General features: G+C 35.4%; 1 protein-coding gene across 7 annotated transcripts in view; it reads right to left on the reverse strand.

The window, feature by feature from the left end:
* The window catches only part of LOC138697628 (uncharacterized PE-PGRS family protein PE_PGRS54-like), a 44528-nt gene extending 22105 nt beyond the window's left edge, over nucleotides 1–22423 (reverse strand). For 5 of the 7 annotated variants that reach the window (XM_069823037.1, XM_069823038.1, XM_069823039.1 and 2 more), the window contains exons 1-3: nucleotides 22258–22423; nucleotides 15900–15995; nucleotides 2714–2887 (exon numbers count right to left, since the gene is read on the reverse strand). In XM_069823037.1, coding sequence (XP_069679138.1) covers nucleotides 2714–2887; nucleotides 15900–15995; nucleotides 22258–22362 — 375 coding nt within the window. In that variant the 5' untranslated portion in view covers nucleotides 22363–22423. The remainder of the gene's footprint in view (nucleotides 1–2713; nucleotides 2888–15899; nucleotides 15996–22257) is intronic. The other 2 variants (XM_069823041.1, XM_069823040.1) reach the window with 1 other exon arrangement.
* Nucleotides 22424–24616: the final 2193 nt, after the last annotated feature.

Raw genomic sequence — 24616 nt, forward strand, 5'->3', positions numbered from 1 at the left:
GGCTACAACTTGCCATTTTCACCCCAATATGAAATGAGTACCGGTACCATTAAGGTAAAATTATCCGGAGGTAAAATAGTCCCCCAATCGGATCTCCGGGTGGGGACTACTTTAATGGTATAGAATCAACTAAATATCTTACATTGGAATGCTGGCGGTATAACATCAGCTAAGAAGTATGAAAATATAGGAGTGCCATTTGAAATTTCAAAGTGAGGAGGCTGGAGTGTGGGGGATGAAATCTAAAATGCAATTAAGCCTGCTTTCAAACTTCTTCCTCAATATCTAAATTGACGTGTTTTTTGTTTAAATTGAATTCAATTTAAATAATTAGTTATTTAGACTGGGAAATTTTGAAATGAAAGCCCTGTATAATGATTACAGTTGTAAATAAAATATTACCAGGACGCTTTCAGGAAAGCTTATATTATGATTATTAAATTATTATTACTACTACTACTACTACTACTACTACTACTACTACTACTACTACTACTACCACCACCACCACCATCACCACCACCACCACCTCACTACTACTATTGCTACTGCTACTACTACTACCACCACCACCCCACTACTACTACTATTGCTACTACTACTACTACCGCCACCACCACCACCCCACTACTATTACTATTGCTACCACTACTGCTACTACTACCACTACTACTACTACTACTACCACCACCACCCCACTACTACTACTATTGATACTACTACTACCACCACCACCACCACCACCACCCCACTACTACTACTATTGCTACCACTATTACTACTACTACTACTACTACTACTACTACCACCACCCCACTACTACTACTATTGCTACCACTACTACTACTACTACTACTACTACTACTACTACTACTACTACCACCACCACTATCACCCTACTACTACTATTGCTACTGCTACTACTACTATCACCACCACCACCCCACTACTACTACTACCACCACCACCACCACCCCACTACTACTACTACTACTACTATTGCTACTGCTACTACTACTACCACCACCACCCCACTACTACTACTATTGCTACTACTACTACTACTACTACCACCACCACTACCACCCCACTACTACTACTACTATTGCTCTGCTACTACTACTACCACCACCACCACCACCACCCCACTACTACTACTACTACTACTACTACTAATAATAATAATAATAATAATAATAATAATTGTTATTAACATAATGCTGAACGACAATATTTGACAGTACAAATAAGTTACTATTCTGCAGCAAGCTCCTAAGAAGATGATTTCTTTCGTCCGCAGACGACTGTACTGTACCAATTAGTTGCTTCACTAATACTTCTTTCATTATAACTCATTGGCTCCGTTTTATTACGAGCGATGTCAGAATTGCTTCGAACTTGACTTTTGTGGTTGGTGAGGTCGCTACATTTTGCAGTCGCTGCAAGAGGAAGTAACAGCGTTGCGGAGCGCCACGGAGAGATGTTGCCATCAAGCAATTGGGAGTAAATGTTTAATTCGTTTGTTAATTGTTACAATTTGGAATGTTCATAATTGATGTCGGACGAAGCAGGACAGCAGACTCAGACGAGAAAGCGACCTTGATCATTGCTCTCTGCATGATAACCACAACGAGGCAAGGCCTTTTTACTTGCTTATGTCACGTGCAATGATGATAACGCAAAAACTAGGGCAATTGGCTTTTATTTGGACGGAAGTTTGTACTGCTTGTGTGAAAAGGAGCTGCAGTTGTTTCTGAGTATGCAGTTTTGCATCGTGCAAGCAGAGATGTAAAGAATACACTCTACACATAAAAACCAAAAGTTCAGTAATGTGCTCTTTCACTGCAGTAATTGAAACAATTACATCACTAAATGCGAATTCCTCTTATTTCCGCTACATGGAGTTGTTTGTTTCTTAGTACACTCTTCCTTCAACAGATTTCAGTACGTGTTATTGCTGAGTTCTCATTTATTATTTTTTTTCTACGATAGTGTGTAAATTTTCATTTTACCACTGTTATCAGTGCGTAAAATAGCCTTTAAAAATAAAGTAAAAAGTAATCACTTCACGCACAGCCAAAGAAAATGCAATATTCAATGTACAAACTTCATTCAGTAAGAAATTATTGCATTAACTCGATCTTTCATGACGTAAATATCACATGTAACACAATTGGAATTCAAAGAATTAGAGAAATTATGGAGGCAGGAAAGAGCATTATTGAAATAATTTAAGAAAGAAGATTAAAATGGTTTGTACAAGTGAAGAGGATGGAAAATGGAAGAATACCGAAGATGATGCTGGAGTGGACGGCGGAGGGAAGGAGAAAAAGAGGAAGATTAAGAGTACAATGGATAGATGGCATCAGAAGGAGTATGATTGGAAGAGATCATACTGAAGAAGATGCTGAGGATAGAGATTTCTTTGGGTGAAAGATAACTACTGTATTGTAGGAAAAAAAATAGTAATAGGAACTATTTGAGTTATAAGATTGAAACATTTTGCTTTTGTGTTTCTTTTTAATTAAATAACATTAAAAAAATTGCTGGTTTATTTCTGAAACACCCTGTATATTAAAGGGGATGTAAGTGGACATTTGAAGAGTAAAAACTGATAACGTTGCACAACGATTTTGTTTTCAAATAAATTGATAATTAATACCTGCGTACAAATGTTGGGAATATGCAGTAATGTAGCAATACTATTGCTTACCTCATGCTTGGTCAGAGTGTTATCCAAGGCAAACGTTTTCTTAGCTTGGTTGATCGTTTTCGGGCGTGGATCCACGAACTGCACATCTGCCCCACTGTTGATGTCTTCCTCATCGCCTCTTATTCGTTCCAGGAAGCAGCGAGATTTCTCCAGATCCTTGTATGCTACCATTTTCTTAAAAGGAGAAAATAAATACAGTATATAGGGTAAACTGTATAGTGATTGACCACTTAAGCTAATGAATAATAAAACAATGAAATAGCGGGAAACGGTGGTAACTTATTGAGAGAATTTTAAAGGCATTGGGTCAAGTGAAGATTCAGAAACAAATCAAAATCAATAAACAAAAGAAAAAAGAAAATTTTAATGCAAAGATAAATTAAATAAACACAACAAGTCCACTTTTACAGTTATTGACCGTCTACTGCACAGTTATTGACCACACGCTTATTAGTGATTGACCGTCTACTGCACAGTTATTGAATACTCATTTATTAGTGATTGAACAACACATTTTCACAATTTTCACTTTTTTCTTGTCTGTTTCGTTTCTCTTCTTCTGATCTTTCTCATTAAGAACTATTCGCCACCGGCGTAGCTCTGTCGGCAAAGGTGTTTGCCTGCCGATCCGAAGTTTCGTTCGGGCGCGGGTTCAATTCCCGCTTGGGCTGATTACCTGGTTGGGGTTTTCCGAGGTTTTGCCCAACCGTAAGGCAAATTTCAGGTAATCTATGACGAATCCTCGGCCTCATCTCGCCAAATACCATCTCGCTATCATCAATCCCATCGACGCTAAATAACCTCGTAGTTGATACAGTGTCGTTAAATAACTAAGTTAAAAAAATAAGAAAAGAACTCTTCTCGCTGCCTTTTCTTTCATTTCTTATTCGCTTCCTTTCTTCTCCTGCCTCTTCTTCCATTTTTCTCTTTTGTGCCTTATCAGAAGCAAGTGTGTGTCATTTCTCTGATGTTATTACAAATGGCTTCACCCAGCACTGGACGAGGACCAAAGAACACTTTTCCTTCAACGGGATATTTGTTTCTGGACGCTAAGGTTGCTTTTAGGACACCAAACTTCTTGGCAGCTTCATTTAAATCAAATCCACTGTGGACAGGTTCTGTAGCGTTTCGTAAAGCTTCCCCTGTATAATGCACTTTACCTGGCTTAGGCATTATAATATAGTATCAGTCCTGTAAAAATCCCCATCATTTAACCGATAACATATATAGAATTGGAGCAAATTGGTCATTATTCTAACAAATAATTTATGAACGACCAATCACTGTAGTTTGCGGACATACACTTTATAGTGATTGACCACGGGGCATTTTTATGTCATATAAAAACTTTAACAAAATAATATTCTGTGGACGGAAACCTTATACCTTTTCTCACACTGTGAGTGTAAACACGAGCACCAGAATTTATGTATCCTTTGCAGAATAAATAAATTATTGCGTGCATTATTCTTAGCAATTTCTCTAGTTACTTGCACGTGTTTACATTCAGCTGCATTTCCAATCGATTTCAGTCCTCTCAGACAACAGACACTAACTCAGTGGGATGAACAGCGACAACTAACCACAAATAGGGGTTGTTACTAGAGGTATATGCCGCAAAAAGTGAAATCACGATCGTGGTTTATTCTCAATATACTTGAAAAAAGGAAGCGGTCAATCACCGTATACTGGTCAATAACTACCTAGTTTACCCTAGATATTTGATTTTCAGGACGTGTGTCTGTACAGATTTATAACTTTACGAAGGAGGAAAAGTCTGTCGGGTGATTGAAATAGAAGAAGAAGAAGAAGAAGAAGAAGAAGAAGAAGGCTGTGGGATGTCGCCAACTTTATTCAATATTATAGATTTTTATTAATTTGTCCTACAGAATAATATCTGTATATGCCTAACTTGGAGTCAGGCCACAAAAGGGAAACATTGAAGGAGGAGGATTCGGTCCGGTGCTGTGGATTGAATTCGGCGTAGCTCAGTGGTCAGAGCGCTTGGTACGTAGGACCAAGGACCCGGGTTCGATCCCTGGCGCCGGAGCGAATTTCTCCCCTCAAATATTAATTGTCAATATTGCAGATATTATTCTGTAGGACAAATTAATAAAAATCTATAATATTCTCATAGCTGCAGTGCATATGTCTGTATAGATTACTGTGCACTTAACTGCGGAATCCCGGCCAAACAAGTCACTTAACTGAGTGCGCTCCTAATATAATGGCAGTTGACATTGGACATATACGTCAACATATATGCCTAACTTGGAGTCAGGCCACAAAAGGAAAACATTGAAGGAGGAGGATTCGGTCCGGTACAGTGGATTGAATTCGGCGTAGCTCAGTGGTCAGAGCGCTTGGTACGTAGAACCAAGGACCCGGGTTCGATCCCCGGCGCCGGAGCGAATTTTTCTTGTCAAATATTAACTTTATTCAAGATTTGTGTTGAGCGAAGCCTGGAGAAATGGAATAAATCTTGTCAAGAAATGAGTTGTAGGCCTAAGCGTTGACAATGACATAATCCACTCAATGATCAGTACCGGTAATATTGCAGGTCACATGGAAAGTTTCTACAAACTGAGACCATAATTTGAAAGAACCATAATTTTAAACATTCTCTGAAACAGTGATGTTATTGTTTTATTTATTTCATGGCCTACTCTATATGAATACACACATTTATTTTGTGTTACATTATCAAAGCACTTGAAAGAACCGTAACGTTTACAAGAGAGTATTCATCATTTGTGCTGAGTCAAACTTCTATCTATATGTAAAATTGAATGGAGATTTCAAATGTGTAAAAATTTAATATAATAATAATAGTTTTATTTTCCCTGGCAGAGTTAAGGCCATCAGGCCTTCTCTTCCACTCAACCAGGATCAAATCACATACAGAAAAATACATACCGGTATACAAATATTAGCTTAAAAATAATAATAAACATAATTAAGTAAAAAAGAGAGATTGAATACATATACACAATCAGTATTAACTTTAAAATAACAATAATAATAATAAAAAAATATATATAATAAAAAAAAGACTGAATACATAATCACAAACAGGAAAATACATTCTAATATACAAGTATTAACTTAAAAAAAAAAAGAATTAATACATATGGATATAATCTCACAACTAAAGGAATAGTGGAATTAGTGTGATCAGCACAGCACGTGTTACATTGAGACAATGACAATTACCTAGATATAAGTGTTAATGAAAAATAAAGTAATGACTGTGTAAAATAATAATAATAATAATAATAATAACAACAGTAATTAATAATAATAATAACAGTAATTAATAATAATAATAATAATAATAATAATAATAATAAAAATTATACCTAAAAAACTAATTCTATGCATTTAAAATATTTCTAAACAACCTAATTTAAAAAACTGAGGACTAGGATGCCATTTAAAAAAGTGTTATTTTTTTGCCACACCCTGTACATGAATTAATGTTTTTGTGAGACCACAGCCATAAGTTTTAGTTAGATATCTCCAACAACTTTTGTTTTTGGTATTTTTTTCATAAAGTGAATATATAAAGTGTTATTAGCAATATTCTATACTTAATTAACACACTGTATAGACAATGTAATATTAGTAGGCCGTGCCTTAGCCTACAAAAATCTCAATAGTCTGTAATTTACTTAATTAATATTAATTCACATAGTATTTCCATGTAGTTGTGCAAAAAAATATTGTACGCAACTAGTACGAAAGTGTCTTTCGCGCACTCATTTCGAAATTCCGGACTCGTCTCACTCGTACAGAAAAGTATCACTTTTATTATTATTATTATTATTATTATTATTATTATTATTATTATTATTATTATTATTATTATTATTATTATTATTTTGGATTTTGTAAGCAGCAGTTGTAATGGAAGACAATCTAGTTTATTCCTATATAAGTTTATAGAAACCTTCCGTGTGACCCCGTTAGAATTATGTAAGCTCAAGATCCTGTGAAGTCCCAGTAGAGTACCTTTCCATCCCCGTAAGCCAGCCGTGGCGAAAATGTGACTCGCGAGCACATTGTGGCTCGCAATGATAGCTCTGCATTTCTCTTGCTTCTTACCTCCCCCAACCCCCACTCTCTCAGTCACTGAAGTCAAACTCCGTTCCATTTGTATTTGTCTCTGACTTGCGAGTGGCGTATCGTCGCAATGTCTCTCTCGAAACCATGTACCTCTACAAAAACGAAAGTTTCAAGTAAGATGGGAGGACGCATTTTTTGCTGCTAATATGATGAGAATATTAAATGTATGATTTGTTCACAAGTATTACGAGGAAAACGGTTGTATAACATAAAACGGCATTAACTACATGTTACTCATGAAACATTAAAAGGTTAAGTATTATTATTATTATTATTATTATTATCATTATCATTATCATTATCATTATCACCTCTGTACGTCGATCCTTTTTCAGCAGGTGTACGAACAATACGGTTAGAACTTCAATTTAAACTCACAAATTTACAATGTGATGTTAAATGAAAGCTAGATGTAAGTACTTAACAAATGTTGAACTTTTCCAATCCTTGCCAAAAAAATATCCGAAGCTTTGTTCTTTCGCTTGCTCTGTTGAAGCCATGTTCGCTACAATTTACGTTTGTAAAAAATTATTTTCAACAATTAAAATAGTAAAAACCAAATTTAGATCACGAATGACAGACTGATTTTAAATTTAAATACCTTCGTGATCAACTACGACTGACAGTAAGTGATATAATTCCTGATTCTGAAACTCTGTCGCAGAGACATTCTGAAGACAATTAATTTTAGGTTGTGATAATGTGTCCTATGTTTTCTTGTTCATTTCTTTCTCGTTACACGTATTAAAGATTAGTTTGTAACATTATACTGTATAAAATTATATTTAAGTGCTTGACATAAGGAAAATGAAAATCCGTTAATAAGTCAGACAGTTGCTTCACTTCCCCTTCGGTTGTCCGCCTCCCTCCATAGGTGTTATGCACGTTGCAGGTTACACAGTGGCTCGGCGCACGATCACATTTTCACCATGGCTGCCGTAAGCTTACTACACCGCTCTCAGACTGATATTACTATGAGCCAGTCACGATACTACCACAGTCTAGTATATACAGTCACGAAGCTCAATATGTAGGGAATATGCATCCAATGACAGTTGAACTTTAGTTGCTAGCCATTAGGTTTGCTACTATCGCCTCATCACAGACAATTCGAAATAGTACCGGCACAGTCTATTGTTCCTAGTACTCTCAGTTGCTAACCGCTTGAAGCGCCGTATCGCGAGAAATGCAAAAAATCATTTCAAGCTTCGTGACTGTATGATATTAGACTGTGATACTACATACTTTTCCACCGTTTTGGGTGCGTACTATTGAAATGGCGATGATGTTGAATATTGAAACTGCGAGTGACGTTGGAATACGGGAGAGGAAATGGAAGAACTTTGAAGAAATTCTCAGGAACTTTGGATTTGTTCAATCATTTTCAGTATAGTCTTATACCCCCTGTTCAATTTTGAATGGAAGCGTCTGGCACTTGCTTTTTGTTCTTCACAACGTCGTAGGTTTGTTTGACGAACTCAGCCAAAGATACGATTTTACCGATATATTAATATGTGGTGCTTTCGAATGTCTGAATTACGCAGTTAGGGGAGAGTTGGATAGTATCGGACATCGGGTAATATCGGACAGTGCGTTTCTTTCATCCACCACCGTATTGTAGTACCTGAATGACATGGTTACGTTTCTGTATGCGACATCACAGGAACGTAACCATGTCATTCAGGTACTATCATCTGGTGTTAGATGAAAGAAACTCACTGTCCGATATTACCCGATGTCCGATACTACCCAACTCTCCCCTAATATGTTTTTAAATTACGTCCGTTTTTTAAAATATGTGATATTTTTACATGTGAACAAGAATTAATATTGAATTAATCTGTTAACAATTCTGAGAAAGTTTCGTCGAGCAAGTTCCTGGAATTGTGGCCAATTCATTCACGCAAGGATCAACATCATAACGATACTAATCTCCAACTAAAACTCTTGTGCCGAAGTAAGTTTCAAGAATAGATTTGTAATGCTCTGTCGTAACATTAATTTTGTCCTTAGGAAATGGTAAAAAATTACATTTATGATTTTTATTTCTTGATTATAATACACACCTGCATTCATTTTTTGACAAAACAAAAGAACAATAGCCAATGTCAACAACAGACATGGCCTACATCGCTTATCTAGTCTTGAGGATTACACTAGCTTCGTGACAATGACCTCATGGATGCATAAAAGCAATCGCAGTAAACTCCCATGAACACGGTGTATGTACCCAGGTACTATTCAGGATTGTTATGTGAGTAGGCCTACTATTCGTACTGTGAAACTTGTTTTGCTTCTGAAGTCTGCTGACCACACTTTGAGAACTACTGATATAGATAACGCGCAGTGTTCTTAGTGCAAGATTTTACATTGACCGATTTGTAGCTGTACCTAAATATTTCTGAATCTATACACGTGCAAACGCCCAAAAACCTCGCACCATGTTGGCAACCAGAGGTCTGCATCGGACGTTTTTTCTCGAGCGCCAAGTAGTTCATAGCATAATCCGATAGGTAGCGCACATGCATGATGGGTAAAATTGTCGCGAGCGATAAATCCTCGAACGGTATAAGCCGAGCTTTAGACATTCGTTCTTGTTACAGTGATGAACTGTGTAGTGACATCATAGATGTTTATCATTTCAAAACTTTGCAGTGTTTAACTAACCTCGCCATAGTATAACTACAAAACTTGCTTTAAAATGTAGTATAAATGTTGTGGGTAAATGTCCCTCCCCTCCCCACACAGGAGTGATTTTGTTTTTGCCACATCTGATAGATGTTATTGGATGTAAATGTAATTATTATAAACGGAGAACACAATCACGATAATGCAAGAACCGTATCAAGTTTTCTAGTAATAATAATAATATCTAATAATTAGTGTAACAATCTTTGCGTCTGTAACAGTTGTGCAGCATGATTATTCGTTTTATTATATTTTCTGTGACGTTATCTCTGTACTAATATTGTTATTAATCTACTGCTATATAATAATATTTTGTAAAACGTTTCTACATTGTCGCAGTATATAGGCGCTATGTATGGACCTATCATATTATATATGTGGTAAATCAAATATTGAATAATTATTAATTAGGAATTATAACTGTATATCGAAGTTTTTCATACTATTTTATTTATAACTTCATGCCACTGTTTTGGTACGTTCCATTAGACGTTTGTCATAAACGGAGAAAATAAAGCCTTATTTTTACCGTGTGAGCAAAACATGTGTGTATCTTATCTGTCGCCTTCCATACAAGATAAGACATGTCGGTGAGATGACCTTGTACTGTGCTTCTATTTATTACGAGCGTATCACGACCGATCGTATCTCACTCGAGCGTGCGACATTCGACCGAGTTCAAGCGAGCGATTTAACTCCAATGCTGCACTCTGTTGGCAACCCAGAAAGTGTCAAATCATGCGCAAATTGTCGCTTTACTTGGGTCTGAGAAAGTAGGCAAGACGCACAGTGCTATTCTGTGCTTGTGAATGAAGTCGGATAAAAACGCTCTTGTGTACTGAGTGGAAAATTTCACTTTGGAAACGCCGGGTACAGGTTCGAGGCTCGCTATCTCACTGTCGGGTCATGTTGGTAGACTTGGAAATGAAGTGCATTATTGCATCCAGAAGGAATACGGCGTGCGTCATGCGTGGCAGGGTTCAACGAGTCGCTCGTTCTGGGTTACCGAACGAGGAGTGAACCGGGAAGCTGTTGGGTTCTTCCTGGTGCCGAAGTGCTGTGTTGCAAGCGTCGCGCTCAGCTGAAGATTGTTTCTTGCGGCACCTCAGAGTTGCACGGATTATGAAGGATGTCTGTTTTTGGAGGAGTTGTCCGTCTGAAAGCAACGAACACCGCTCCTTTATCCAGCCAGAGTAGCGATTTCTTGGGAACGTATGCGCAGTATTGTTATTTTCTGGGCCGGACTGTTTTGTTATCAGAGATAAATACAAACTAGGACGGAGAGATGCACTAAAGAATATATGCAAGTTTTGTCATAAATATGACTGATATATGACAGAACATTTGTCACGAATTTCGCAAAATCGTCTGCTCATGCGAAAAATCTTTATTTCTGCAATTAAAACGAAAAAGAATATTTTTAAAATTATTTTAAATAACATTGTATTAGTTTTGAAGAAGTTAGTTACAAAATAATAGCGGGACAAATTATTTGGGAAGATACAGTAATCTGGAATAAAGTTCTGTGGACATTACGACGAAGTGAAGAGAAGCAAATACAGAGACATCATTTTATTTTTACTTCAGTTTTTATTGTACCTGAGTTTTTGAATGTACTTCACTCCCACCCCTTCTACTAATGAAGTTCCAACTATCTCCAGACAGAATCAAGGCCGCATATAGTAAACAGCACTGAGTATAGTACGTTCCAGAAATATGTTCGCGTTTTCCAGTGACGAAAGAGCTTTCAATATTGAATCATATTTTCGCACAGGTACTGTCCGTTTGCCTACTTCGCATCCCGATTTCGCCCACCTGCTTCTGCTCGCCCCTCTGTAAAAGCTGGGCTGTCTTAGCTCTTTTCTGAAAAACATTAATTTCTGTTAGGAATTGGACGTTTACGTAATATTAAACAACTGTTTAAAATAACTTAAATAAAAGGGCCTCGTTAAGCAATTAACTGTCACGTGATTTCCCCCCTTTCTACGATCCTGCGGCATAACCACTTGGACGGACAGTAGATAGCATGTCTAAGTAATTTTATATTTTCGGGTCGGGCAGAAGTGAAGATTGAATTTACAGTACGTAAGGCTTGGCCCTTGCCAAATTCTGAGTCATCATATTCACTCTGTTTAATTTTTTTTCTTTTCTTCACTTCATAATTCATATATGTTTATTTTAATTTACTTTCTACAAAATTTATGTAAACATTTAATATTATAAAATTCATGTAGGAGAGTATACAGAGTCCTTCTGAGCTACCTCCAATGGGAGACAGTTTACTATTATAAAAAATAAAAAATACAGAATTATTTCAACATGAGTTACTAGTACGAAGGACGAAACTGGTAATTGGAATTAGATGCAATTGTCTATAATGCGATAATATGCACAAAAGAACTTAAGCCTGTATCGAAATAAACGGCCACCATTTTCAAATATGTGTTTAAATATCCATATTATAATTATTTTTCAATTTAACTTCATTCTCTTTATTGTACGCTAATGTGCTGTAGACAGTATAATATACACTGCATAATGAATATGTTCGCACGGATAACTCAGTTCGTGAGTAAAAACACTTATTCTTAATACAGTACTGCATTTTGATTAAACAAAAACCTAATGAAAATGTTCGAACTCAAAATCGCGATATTTCCTAGTTTACGTAAATGGATGAACTACTTTTCTTCCCTTCTATACCTAGTAATACAATTTGTTTGTGTTTTACGCCAGTATCATCGAACTCCAGTCGTGGAAGGGGGTAGTGAACGGTGTTTCCGGTTCTCTAATGGTATACCCAGGTTAATATTAAAAATGTTAGTAAAAATAAAATGATGTCCCTGTAGAAGCATTTGAAATGTGGATATGAAGAAGAATGGAACTTGTGAAGTGGACAGACAGAATAAGAAATGAAGCTGTGTTGGAAAGAGATAGTGAAGAAAGAATGATGCTGAAACTGATCAGGAAGAGAAAAAGAAATTGGTTGGGTCACTGGCTGAAAAGAAACTATCTACTGAAGGGTGCACTGGAAGGAATAGTGAACGGGAGAAGAGTTCGGGGCAGAAGGAGATATCAGATGATAGACGACATTAAGATATGTGGATCATATGAGGAGACAAAGAGGAAGGCAGAAAATAGGAAAGATTAGAGAATGTTCGAGTTGCAGTGAAAGACCTGCCCTTGGGTAAAACACTAAAAAAATTAATGAATTCATTTAATAGCTTACAGCAATGGTTCTCAGACTTATTAACACTGCCTATCTTCCTATATTAGAGTCAACGTTTTCCTTCAGAACGCTACAAAACGCTAAACTGCGAATGTATAAGTGCTATGAAATGCTAAATAATAAAAGCAAAATGGTAAATTTCTAATTTCAAATTGCTAAAAAGTCACCATCCATAACTATATCTCATTTCAAACACGCGGCGCTTTCTGAATAATAATAATAATAATAATAATAATAATAATAATAATAATAATAATAATTGTAGGTAATGGCCGATATATGCAATGGAGGGGGAAAGGAACGGCCTCTCTACCCCTTTATCTCCTGGCCTAGTTGCCTTATAAGTGGTGCCTTCTTGGTATCACTTGTAGGTTCAGATCTGTCTTCGTACAGTTGACTAAATAATAATAATAATAATAATAATAATAATAATAATAATAATAATAATATAATCAAATAAGACAAAGAATATGGTCATAGGAAGAAAAGTATAGAAGATAAACTTGCGAATTCTAAATGAGGCAGTAGAGCAAGTGGACAGCTTCAAATACTTGGGAGTATTATAAACAGTAACATGAGCTGCTGCCAGGAAGTCAGAAGGAGGATAGCAGTAGCCAAGTAAGCTTTTAATAGAATAAAGAGCATCTTCTGTGGACCTCTGAAAAAAGAACTAAGGAAGAGACTAGCGAAGTGCTTTGCATGGAGTGTGGCATTGTATGGGGCAGAAACATGGACATTACGACGAAGTGAAGAGAAGCGAATAGAAACATTTGAAATAAGGATATAGAGAAAACTGGAACGTGTGAAGTGGACAGACAGAATAAGAAAAATGAAGCTGTGTTGGAAAGAGTGGGTGATGAAAGAATGACGCTGAAACTGATCAGAAAGAGGAAAAGGAATTATTGGTTGGGTCACTGGCTGAGAAGAAACTGCCTACTGAAGGATGCACTGGAAGGAATGGTGAACAGGAAAAGAGTTCGGGGCAGAAGAAGATATCAGATGATAGATGACATTAAGATATATGGATCATATGAGAAGACAAAGAGGAAGGCAGAAATTGGGAAAGATTGGAGAAAGCTGGGTTTGCATTGAAAGACTAAATGAATAATAATAATAATAATAATAATAATAATAATAATAATAATAATAATAGATGATATAATAAGAAATGTGCAAATAACTATATTTCTGTCTTTCTATATTTTTAGACTTTTTGTTTATGTCGACTGGGTACAAGAGAATCTCTTTCATTTTCTCGAAGAGAGAGCGAGCGCTAGTGATACTGTTGTGCGAAAGCCACATCACGATTATGTTGAATTCATAAGATCGAAATTCGAAACTTTTCTAAGGATAAGCGGTGCGTTAGTCACAATGTAACTTTATACAAGGATCTGAGTAACACCACTTCCTGTGCTGCGTGCCATTTTAGGAGGCATGTTGAGAGACATCGCGTTGCATTTCGTCTTATTAATGACAACATCCAAGCTCTTATCTGATTGTTGTTTTGTACAAACCGCAGCGGTTGTATCATCTCGCATGTTCAGATGAAGCGGAACGCGCGGAATCATAGCGCTTCCTCCGCTGATAACACAGCGCCGTCTGTCTTCATTAACAAGTCTTGCGAAGGAATGAATTGGAGTTATTTATAAGTGGTTAATGGGGCATCGATCTGATCTTGCCTACTAGTACAGAAGGACGGAGAAAAAATCGTCCACATAAACACGATCCTACAATAATGAACGTGTTACCAATTAGCACAGCTATTTTGCTTGTTACTTCTTCCCACAAAATATGGTTCTGTTTTTACAATCCTCCTACAAAATAAGCATATTTTTGTTTCACAATCAGTACAAAAATACAATTACTATTTTTAAGTCAACTCAAAAAATAATACTTCTTGAGAAATTACACGATACGCATTTTCCAAAAATAATTGGTCCTAACATATATAATTAACCACCCTGAAACCGAAAATCGCTTTTTTGAAATTTTTGTCTGTCTGTCTGTCTGTCTGTATGTTTGTTACCATTTCACGCGATAATGGCTGAACGGATTTCGATGAAAATTGGAATATAAATTAAGTTCATTGTAACTTAGATTTTAGGCTATATAGCATTCAAAATACATTATTTAAAAGGGGGGTTATAAGGGGGCCTGAATTAAATAAATTGAAATATCTCGCTTATTATTGATTTTTGAGAAAAATGTTACATAACAAAAGTTTCTTTAAAAATAATTTGCGATAAGTTTTATTCCTTGAAACATGTTGATAGGACTGATATTTAATTAGATAAATGAGTTTTAAAATTAAAATAACTGTCATCTATGGCCGTATAATGAAATAAAAAACAAATTACTTCATATATAAGGGGCCTTGGACAACAACAATCGAAAGCTATGAAAGATAGCCTATAGAGAATGTTTTTGTGTTTGTATAAAGTAATATCGGAAGCTAAATTAACCGATTTGTATAATTAATTATTATTTCACCATTGGAAAGTGTAGTTTCTCTAGATGGATATATTATATAATATAATTTAAGTTATTTGAAGGGTTCAGAACCATAGTGGGCCAAACGCCATTTACTGAATACGGTACGTAGAAAACGAGGGTTAAAATTAAGTTATTACCATAACTAAATGGAAACATACAGCAAGTAAAATAAAGTATAGACATTAAATCTAAATGATGTCAATGTTCATTAAACTGTGGTTGCATGTAATAAAAATTAAGAAACATGTTAAAGGAATTGTCATTGCACCAAATGAGTGTCTCTGGACCGAAATGATCGCATTTTAATTATTTAAACACAATTTAAATTAAGTAACATATTAAACGATTTATCCTTCCATCAAACACGAATGTTCCCTGGATCAAATGTCCTATTTTAATTATGTAATTGCTTTATATTTATTTCTAACGGGTGCAGCGGAGCGCACGGGTACGGCTAGTTGTTTAATAAATATTTATGTAAAATTATTGTTGTTTCACATCCAGCATGCAAACAATAATTCTTCTTGTTTTATGGTCAATTTACAAGTCGTTATTTCACAGTCAGCTTGGAAAATAAACCTCTTGTAGTTTTCCAATAAGTCAACAAAAGAAAACTTTTTCACAGACGACATAGTAAAATATTTTACTTACTTTTTTGAAGTCATAGAATATGGTGGCTTTCCTGTTGCGAAGTACTTCGGGCGGATGGATGATTTCTATGGTGTGCTTGTTGCGCTGCTCCACAAGCTGCATAGAAAAATATCGCACATTGTAAAGAAATGCGATGAAAGTTGTGCATGGATTTTATTATTACAGTACAGCTCAGTTTCCTACTCTACCTGTAGGACCTACTAGACTTGAGTCGGATAGAAAACTACATTTTACATTATACAGAATGTCCCAAATTGGTGTATACACTCTTCGAAACACTATTTCTCAACAACGAGATGAGACAGAATTACGATTTTTACGGTTTTGTATTCTGTAAGCCCGAGCATGTTCAAAATGGCCCCCTTCCGCCACAGTATACTCCCAACAACGACGTGCAACGGAGCGACATACCAATTGGAATGTTGCTAATGGAATATCATTACAGGCATGGTCAATCTGAACTCTCAATTCCTCCAGTGTTCGTGGTTTTGTGGCGTACACTGAGTCCTTTAGAGCTCCCCATAGGTAGTTTTGAACTGTTTTGTAAACATAATTTGCAATTCCCTATTTTGATATTGCCCCATAGTTTTAAACGTGTTTACACTCATAATATGGTTGAAACGAGAATGACTTAAGTTTTTAGACTTTTCATTATGAAACCGTTATTCTACATTCGCAGTGAATTAAGCTGTAATAAAGGGACGTAGACATTTCTCCACGTGTTCTTAGCATGACTTTCTGGAGAGGGAAGTAAAGCTGGGAGGTACGTGTCGTAGAATTAGGGCACGTAAAAACTCGGTCCTTGATAAGGGGTTCCAGGAAAAATATATCTTATTGAATATTAAGGAAAACTGTTGTAAAGTGAGTAATGAATTTACTTCTGTGAAAGACTTAGGCCTAAAACCTATAGTCCCGTCGCTCTAATTTCCGGCAGCCAATCGCGTTGCAGGTTGGCTACATTTAAACGTGTGCGTCTTGTGATTCGCTTATGAAGACGTTATTCATTTATTAAGGCTCGATAAATACTTAATATAATCGCCCGCCATTTTGGCTCTTTCGTTGGCGTTCGCAGAAAGCACACGAAGACGTTATTTGCCGCTCAATTATTTGCTGAATTACAGTGCGTTTGATTTATTATCATAGGAGCTACGACATGATAATGTTTAACGGTGTGGCAAATACATTCCTCGTACGGTAGCTCGGGAACGAAAGAACAAAAATGGCGAACGATACTACCTACCTAGACTTTATAGAGTCTTGACTTCCTAAGACGTAAGCAAAGAGGCGGAGTCACGCCGGAAGTAACAGCGTCGCGACTATGGTGTTATCCTAAATATTTTGTCCAAAGAACCTGTAGGCCTAAAAATTTGTATGTTTGATTAATTGAACGGAGTTACGCAATAAGAGACCAAGCGCCAAAAACCTGTTTCGAGACATTGGCCATTGAAATAAATCTGTTTTTTATAAAAAAAATTATGCAAGAAGTATGATAACATTCATACTATTACTATAAATGCACAAATAATACCAAAAAAGGCTAACCGATTTTTGATAAGAGACTAGCAGTTGATTTAATATTTCAAAGCAAAATAAATAGATAAATTTTATGGAATAAACGAATCATTGCTTTATAAATGACAGCAAAATTCAGATATCGTATTGTTGATTTTTTCCGAGTTAAATTAGCCTGCCATCAGTAATAGATTTGTGCAAATATCTCATTTTTTTTTTTCAAATTGTCGGTTGGTCTATTATTGTGTAACTCCGTCCAATTATATCCTGATTAATAGGGCTAGGATTTTGATGACCTATAAATCATGAAAAAATGTCCTAAAAGCAATGCATTTATGACCCAAGAATCTTTCAAAAATGCCCTTAAAATGCCCTAAAATTTATCTTACGTAATTGGCTTAATAGGGAAAGAGGTTTTGTATCACTTAATATTTAGGCCAGTAGTTAAATTAAATTTTACATAATTTTTTCTATGTAGTACACTTTAACTATTTTACCTGATGTAGTTTCCATATATGATCGTTCACCTCTGTTTCGGCATGTGAACGTGAGGTCAGCAGTCGGCTGATCGGTCTTGGCCCTTCATGGGCTGTAGCACCATGGATTTACTTTAGGCTACTTTTAGTTTTCATGTAGTCCACCACAAAACCACTCTTATCCGGAATTAGCAGGTATAGAGGAGTCTATATTGGAGGGGTGGTTGGACTGATCCATTACATGGAGTGTACTACGTTAAAATGGCAATATTTGTGTAGAAAAACGATTAAAATATTATACAAAATAATGGGTATTAATAGACGAAATATGTAAAGAAAATATCAAAGGATATAAACATTATTTTACATTAATAATGGGGACTTACGGCCAAAATTAAATGAAAATATCTAAAAAATGACCGAATGAAACAAAAGATGCTCTTATGAGTTGAAACAGGCAAAAAATGCAAAAAAAAAATGCGCTAACAAATATGTCTTTAAACATTCAGTTTATCATATAACATATAAATACTAAAGCAGCTATGTTTGTGGCTTACTGTAAAAAAGGTGCAATTTCATAAAAATCCTAGTTCTACTGATTAGAGAATTCGTTGTGTAGTTGATAACTATTTTTATGAAATGGCAGGAGAAATCTCTTTTTTCTTTGTGAAAACCATGTACTAGAATTATCTCTTCAATCATGCGAAACCTCTAAGTGAATCAATATGTTTCAGATATATTATGAACTTTTCAACAAATGTATGAACTTAATTTGCAGAACACGGAAGGCACGCATATTTCTTCCCTCAAAGTTAGGTTTTAATAACACACTTGCGGAGTGTATTTTTCGTCAGTTTTTTTGCTTTACTATTATAGGCTATGAAATGTAATTCTGCAAAAAGTCCGATTTCGAATTTTTCACGAAAATACATGTTTTCAGCATATCATATCGAAAAAGCATTCCGTCTTTCTGTCTGCATGTGTGCAGCAATTTCTCCGAAACTGTTAACGGATCTCGTTCCTGTTCGGTATCTACTTGTCAGTTTATTCTACGAGTATAACAATGCTATAAAATGTGAACATTTTTAGTAAAGATTAAATATAATTCTTGTTTGAAATAAAGAACATGTAGCGAATATTTTGCTCAAATAAAATGTTTTTGCATTGAGTACGTAGAATAAATCCACACCTGTGGAGTAACGGCTAGCGTGTCTGGCCGCGAAACCAGGTGGCCCGGGTTCGATTCTCGGTTGGGACAAGTTGCCTGGCTGAGGTTTTTCCGGGGTTTTCCCTCAACCCAATATGAGCAAATGCTGGGTAACTTTCGGTGTTGGACCCCGGACTCATTTCACCGGCATTATCACCTTCATCTCTAGACGCTAAATAACCTAGATGTTGATAAAGCGTCGTAAAATAACCTACTAAAAAAAAAAAACAAAAAAAAAATGCGTAGAATAAAGTCACAAGTGAATGCCTTAGTTCGCACCAAACGGAAGTTTATCTCCAGATTTCCATGAAAAAATAATTAATTTTGAGAAAAATTCGTTCCGGCACCGGGAATCGAACCCGCGACCTCTCAGCTGTGCGCGCATTATAGTAATTGATTATTCAATTAGGATGGCGAGATCTCATATAAGAATATATGTGTATAAAAATAATTATTATATTCAAGTTAATTTCTACATTATGTTGCAATTTTATTTGAAACTTTTACCTCCTCCCTGGTCAGATAACTTTATAGGTAGAGAAGTAAATTACATATTTTTATTGAAGGATTAACGGTCACTTGTTCACTAATCGTACACCTCCTTGTAATGCGGGTGTGTTTCCACAGAAGCGGTTGCTGTCTAAATGTTGCTGAATTCGTGGAAAAGGAACATGCTTACGATCTGACAATAAACCACTAATATACAATTGCATTTAAATACTCTATCTATTTTCATAAATAACATAAGAATAGGTAGCTACTTTAAGTTAATTTATGCAGAATTAACATATTACATATTATGTACATCTTCTTAAGCCGTCCAATTTATTTTGAAGTCAAAAACCTAACTTCGTGGGATTGTAAAAAAAATGCCTTTTATATGTAATTCATTATCTCATTATTTGTGTGCGCAATAAATGATTTTATTTATGTGTTTTGAATGAAAGTTCAGGAAAATTAATTTAATATCAACGGATATAGTGGGCCACAAATAAGAGAACTGAATTTTTAGAAAATAAATAAATCTTGTAATTTTATTTCTTCAACTGAAATAAAATATAAAACTAACAATGTAACGGTTATTTCGTTTACAACTTTCATCTTTTTTTCCCGAAACATGAAATTTGGCATGACACTTTATCTGACTGAACCATTCAATTGTTACAAAATGCATAAACTATACAGGGTGATTCACGAGGATTTTCCGTCACTTACGGAGCTTATTTTGGAAGACATTCTGAGCAAAAAATTCCATATAAACATTTGTCCTAATCTCAATATTTTCAAAGTTACATTAATTTGAATTTGTTAGTAAAATGTTTATTTCTTTACTTTGAAGGTTAAAAAAAATATTACAAAATAATAGAGAATGAACTATTCAGAAGTATCATTTCTTTAATTGGTTAGTATTCTGAAACTAAAATGTGTTGTTAATTGCTTTGTACAGATTTTTTTTTCAATTTTTAACTAAAAGTGACATCATTCTTACGTACTTAACACAAAAATTGTTACAAATCATACGACTTTAGGAACTTGATTCTTTACAGTTTAATTATGTATCCTAATGTACAGTATTAAAGAATTTACAAGAGTGGTGTGATTTGTAACAATTGTGATAAATGCGTAAGAAAATGTAATTTCATACTTAAAAATCGGAAAAAAAAAAAAATCTGTACGAAGCAACTATGAAATTCACAACACATTTTTAGCTTCAAATACTAGCTAATTGAAGAAATGATACCCCTGAATAGTTCATTTTTTATCTGTAATATTTTTTTTACCCTTAAAATTCAAGAATAAAGGTATTTTACAAACAACTTCAAATTAGTGTAGCTCTGAAAATATTGAGATTAGGACAAATGTTTATATGACATTTCTTGCTCAGAATGTCTTCGGAAATAAGCTCCGTAAGGGACGGTAAATCCTCGTGAATCATTCTGTATAAAGTCCACACCTGTGGAGTAACGGTTAGCGCGTCTGGCCGTGAAACCAGGTGGCCCGGGTTCGATTCCTGGTCGGGGCAAGTTACCTGGTTGAGGTTTTATCCGGGGTTTTCTCTCAACCCAATATGAGCAAATGCTGGGTAACTTTCGGTGCTGGATCCCGGACTCAGTTCATCGGCATTATCACCTTCATCTCATTCAGACGCTAAATAACCTAATATGTTGATAAAGTGTCGTAAAATAACCTACTAAAATAAAAAGAAAATTCTGTATAAAATGTTAATTGTTACTTACTTACTGGCTTTTAAGGAACCCGGAGGTTCATTGCCGCCCTCACATAAGCCCGCCATTAGTCCCTATCCTGAGCAAGATCAATCCATTCTCTATCATCATATCCCACCTCCCTCATATCCATTTTAATATTATCTTCCCACTTACGTCTCGGCCTTCCTAAAAGTGCATTTCTGGATTCGCCCATACGTGCTACATGCCCTGCCCATCTCAAACGTCTGAATTTAATGTTCCTAATTATGTCAGGTGAAGAATACAATGCGTGCAGTTCTGTGTTGTGTAACTTTCTCCATTCTCCTGTAACTTCATCCCTCTTAGCCCCAAATATTTTTCTAATCACCTTATTCTCAAACACCCTTAATCTCTGTTCCTGTCTCAAAGTGAGAGTCCAAGTTTCACAAGCATACAGAACAACCGGTAATACAACTGTTTTATAAATTCTTACTTTCAGATTTTTGGACAGCAGACTGGATGATAAGAGCTTCTCAGCCGAATAATAACAGGCATTTCCCATATTTATTCTGTGTTTAATTTCCTCCCGAGTATCATTTATATTTGTTACTGTTGCTCCGAGATATTTGAACTTGTTACAATAAGTTATTCAAACTACAAATAATGTTAAAGGGGAAGGAGCAAAAATTTTGAATCTTATAAATTTTGATAAATATTTTGGTTCTTGGAAGGGTCAGTTTCGTGGTCCATGTTGCCTTAATAAATATATATTTATTTTTTAAAGAATAACTGTAAGGATACATTTTAACGATCGGACAGTTTTGCGACCCTTTCATAGGTTGGACGTAAAAGCTATGTCACCTATTCCAAAAACCTATAAATCCGGTCCCTAGATATATATATATATATATATATATATATATATATATATATATATATATATATATATATATATATGTATAGACGTGACGTCTCACCTCTGCAGTCGCGTTGGCCAGCAGTAGCAGCAGGATCACCGTCAGCGTGGTCGTGCCCTCCATGTTGCCCGCCGCGATGTCCGCGAGGTTGTGAACGCATCGCATCTCCACAGATTCCGGCCGGGCCGTTTTCCCTTCCTCTCACCCTCTTTGCCAATACGCTGTCCACCGCCATGAATGCCGCCATTGTTCTCCTTCAATTAATGATATAGACTAGACTGCTCGCTGGAACATACAGAATCTTCATCTTTAATTTCCATGCCTTATATCATCGCCCATTACGGCCGCTTATCACATCATTTGGCGATTCCATGTCAGCTGTGTGGACTCCTACTAATGTAAATTGCTGTTCGAGCTAAATAGACAGCTCACTGTTATAATACAGCTCCTGGTTTTTACCTCCCCTCCTCCCAATAAACATGCGATATTGCTTTTTAATACCTACACGTATCCGGGAAAAACCTAATAAAGAAGAAGAAATCATATCTCAGAAACTATTACATTTATTTGATTGATGTTTACAATTTATAAAGAGAGACTCAAAACGTTTTGTTTGCATTCTAGTGCATTTCGATAGCACAATTAGCGGCGCGGACTACATCCAGGCGAAACTCAATCTCCCTTCACCTAGGGTGACCAGATTCACATCGATGAAAAAGAGGACACAAAGCTTAAGAAACGAGGACACTGTTGGAAAAAAGAGGACGAAAATATGTACTTACTAGCCGTACCCGTGCGCTCCGCTGCACCCGTTAGAAATAAATATAAAGTAATTACATAATTAAAATAGGACATTTGATCCAGGGAACATTCGTGTTTGATAGAAGGATAAATCGTTTAATATGTTACTTAATTTAAATTGTATTTAAAATATTAAAATGCGATCATTTTGATCCAGAGACCATTCATTTGGTGCAATGACAATTTCTTTAACATATTATTAATTGTTATTACCAATTATTTTTGGAAAAGCGAAAATTAACAGAAAAATTTTGGCTACAGATTTATTATTATGTTTATATTTTATTATATTATGTAAAAAGTGTGTTGATAACGGATGTACTCGAATTAGAAAGTTTTTAATTTGTTGTGGGAGCTCTTGAATCTCAGGAGGAACAGCTTTTACAACAGCGCAACATAATCTGCTTGGCTCATTACCCAATTTTTTTGCATTGCATTTATTGCATATGTATTTTATGTATTTTAACACGATTCAATTGAGCATAGTTAAAATTTGAATTATAAAATAATGGATTGCTAAGCTAACGTACTATTACTGCATACTAAATCAATACACTCTCGTTGTTCGTTAATTCTCTGAGATAAAAATGAATATGTTCAGAAACATTATTTTAAGAAATACAGGAAATGAATATACAGAATAACCTATCAAGTTTTCTGTGCATAAGAAGCTATTTTAATCTTACCTGTCCTCAATTCACTCACAATTTACTGTAATAACATTATAGCATTATGTCCATCCAGAGAAACTACACTTTCCAATGATGAAATAATAATCAATTATACAAATCGGTTAATTTAGCTTCCTATATTACTTCATACAAACACAGAAACATTGTCTGTAGATTATGTTTAATAGCTTTCGATTGTTGTGTCCAAGGCCCCTTATAGACGAAGTCATTTGTTTTTTATTTCAATACACCGCCTTAGATGGCAGTTATTTTAATTTTAAAACTCATTTATCTCATTAAATATCAGTCCTATCAAAATTTTTCAAAGAATAAAACTTATCAGAAATCATTTTTAAAGAAACGTTTGTTATGTAACATTTTTCACAAAAATCAATAATAAGCGAGATATTTCGATTTATTTAATTCAGGCCCCCTTATAACCCCCCTTTTAAATAAGGTATTTTGAATGCCATATAGCCTAAAATCTAAGTTACAACGAACTTAATTTATATTCCAATTTTCATCGAAATCCGTTCAGCCATTATCGCGTGAAAATGTAACAAAGAGACAGACAGACAGACAGACAGACATACAAACAAAAATTTCAAAAAAGCGATTTTCGGTTTCAGGGTGGTTAATTATATATGTTAGGACCAATTTTTTTGGAAAATCGAAAATTACCAGAAAAATTTCGGCTACAGATTTATTATTAGTATAGATATTTAGGCTTAGACCTAAACTGGAATAACCAAGTAACCCATATTACCAAAAAAAAGTGCTTTCCATACTACATTCCTTAAACAGTATTCGAAAATTCCTCCCGCTATCATTAAGAAAATACTAGTGGAAACACTAGTAATGCCCCACTTCGATTATTGTGATTTTCTACTGACCGACCTCAATGTCAACCAGTCGCAAAAATTACAACGTGTTCATAATTCTTGTGT

The sequence above is a fragment of the Periplaneta americana genome, chromosome 4 (assembly GCF_040183065.1).
Source record: "Periplaneta americana isolate PAMFEO1 chromosome 4, P.americana_PAMFEO1_priV1, whole genome shotgun sequence".
In the NCBI taxonomy this organism is placed as follows: Eukaryota; Metazoa; Arthropoda; class Insecta; order Blattodea; family Blattidae; genus Periplaneta; species Periplaneta americana.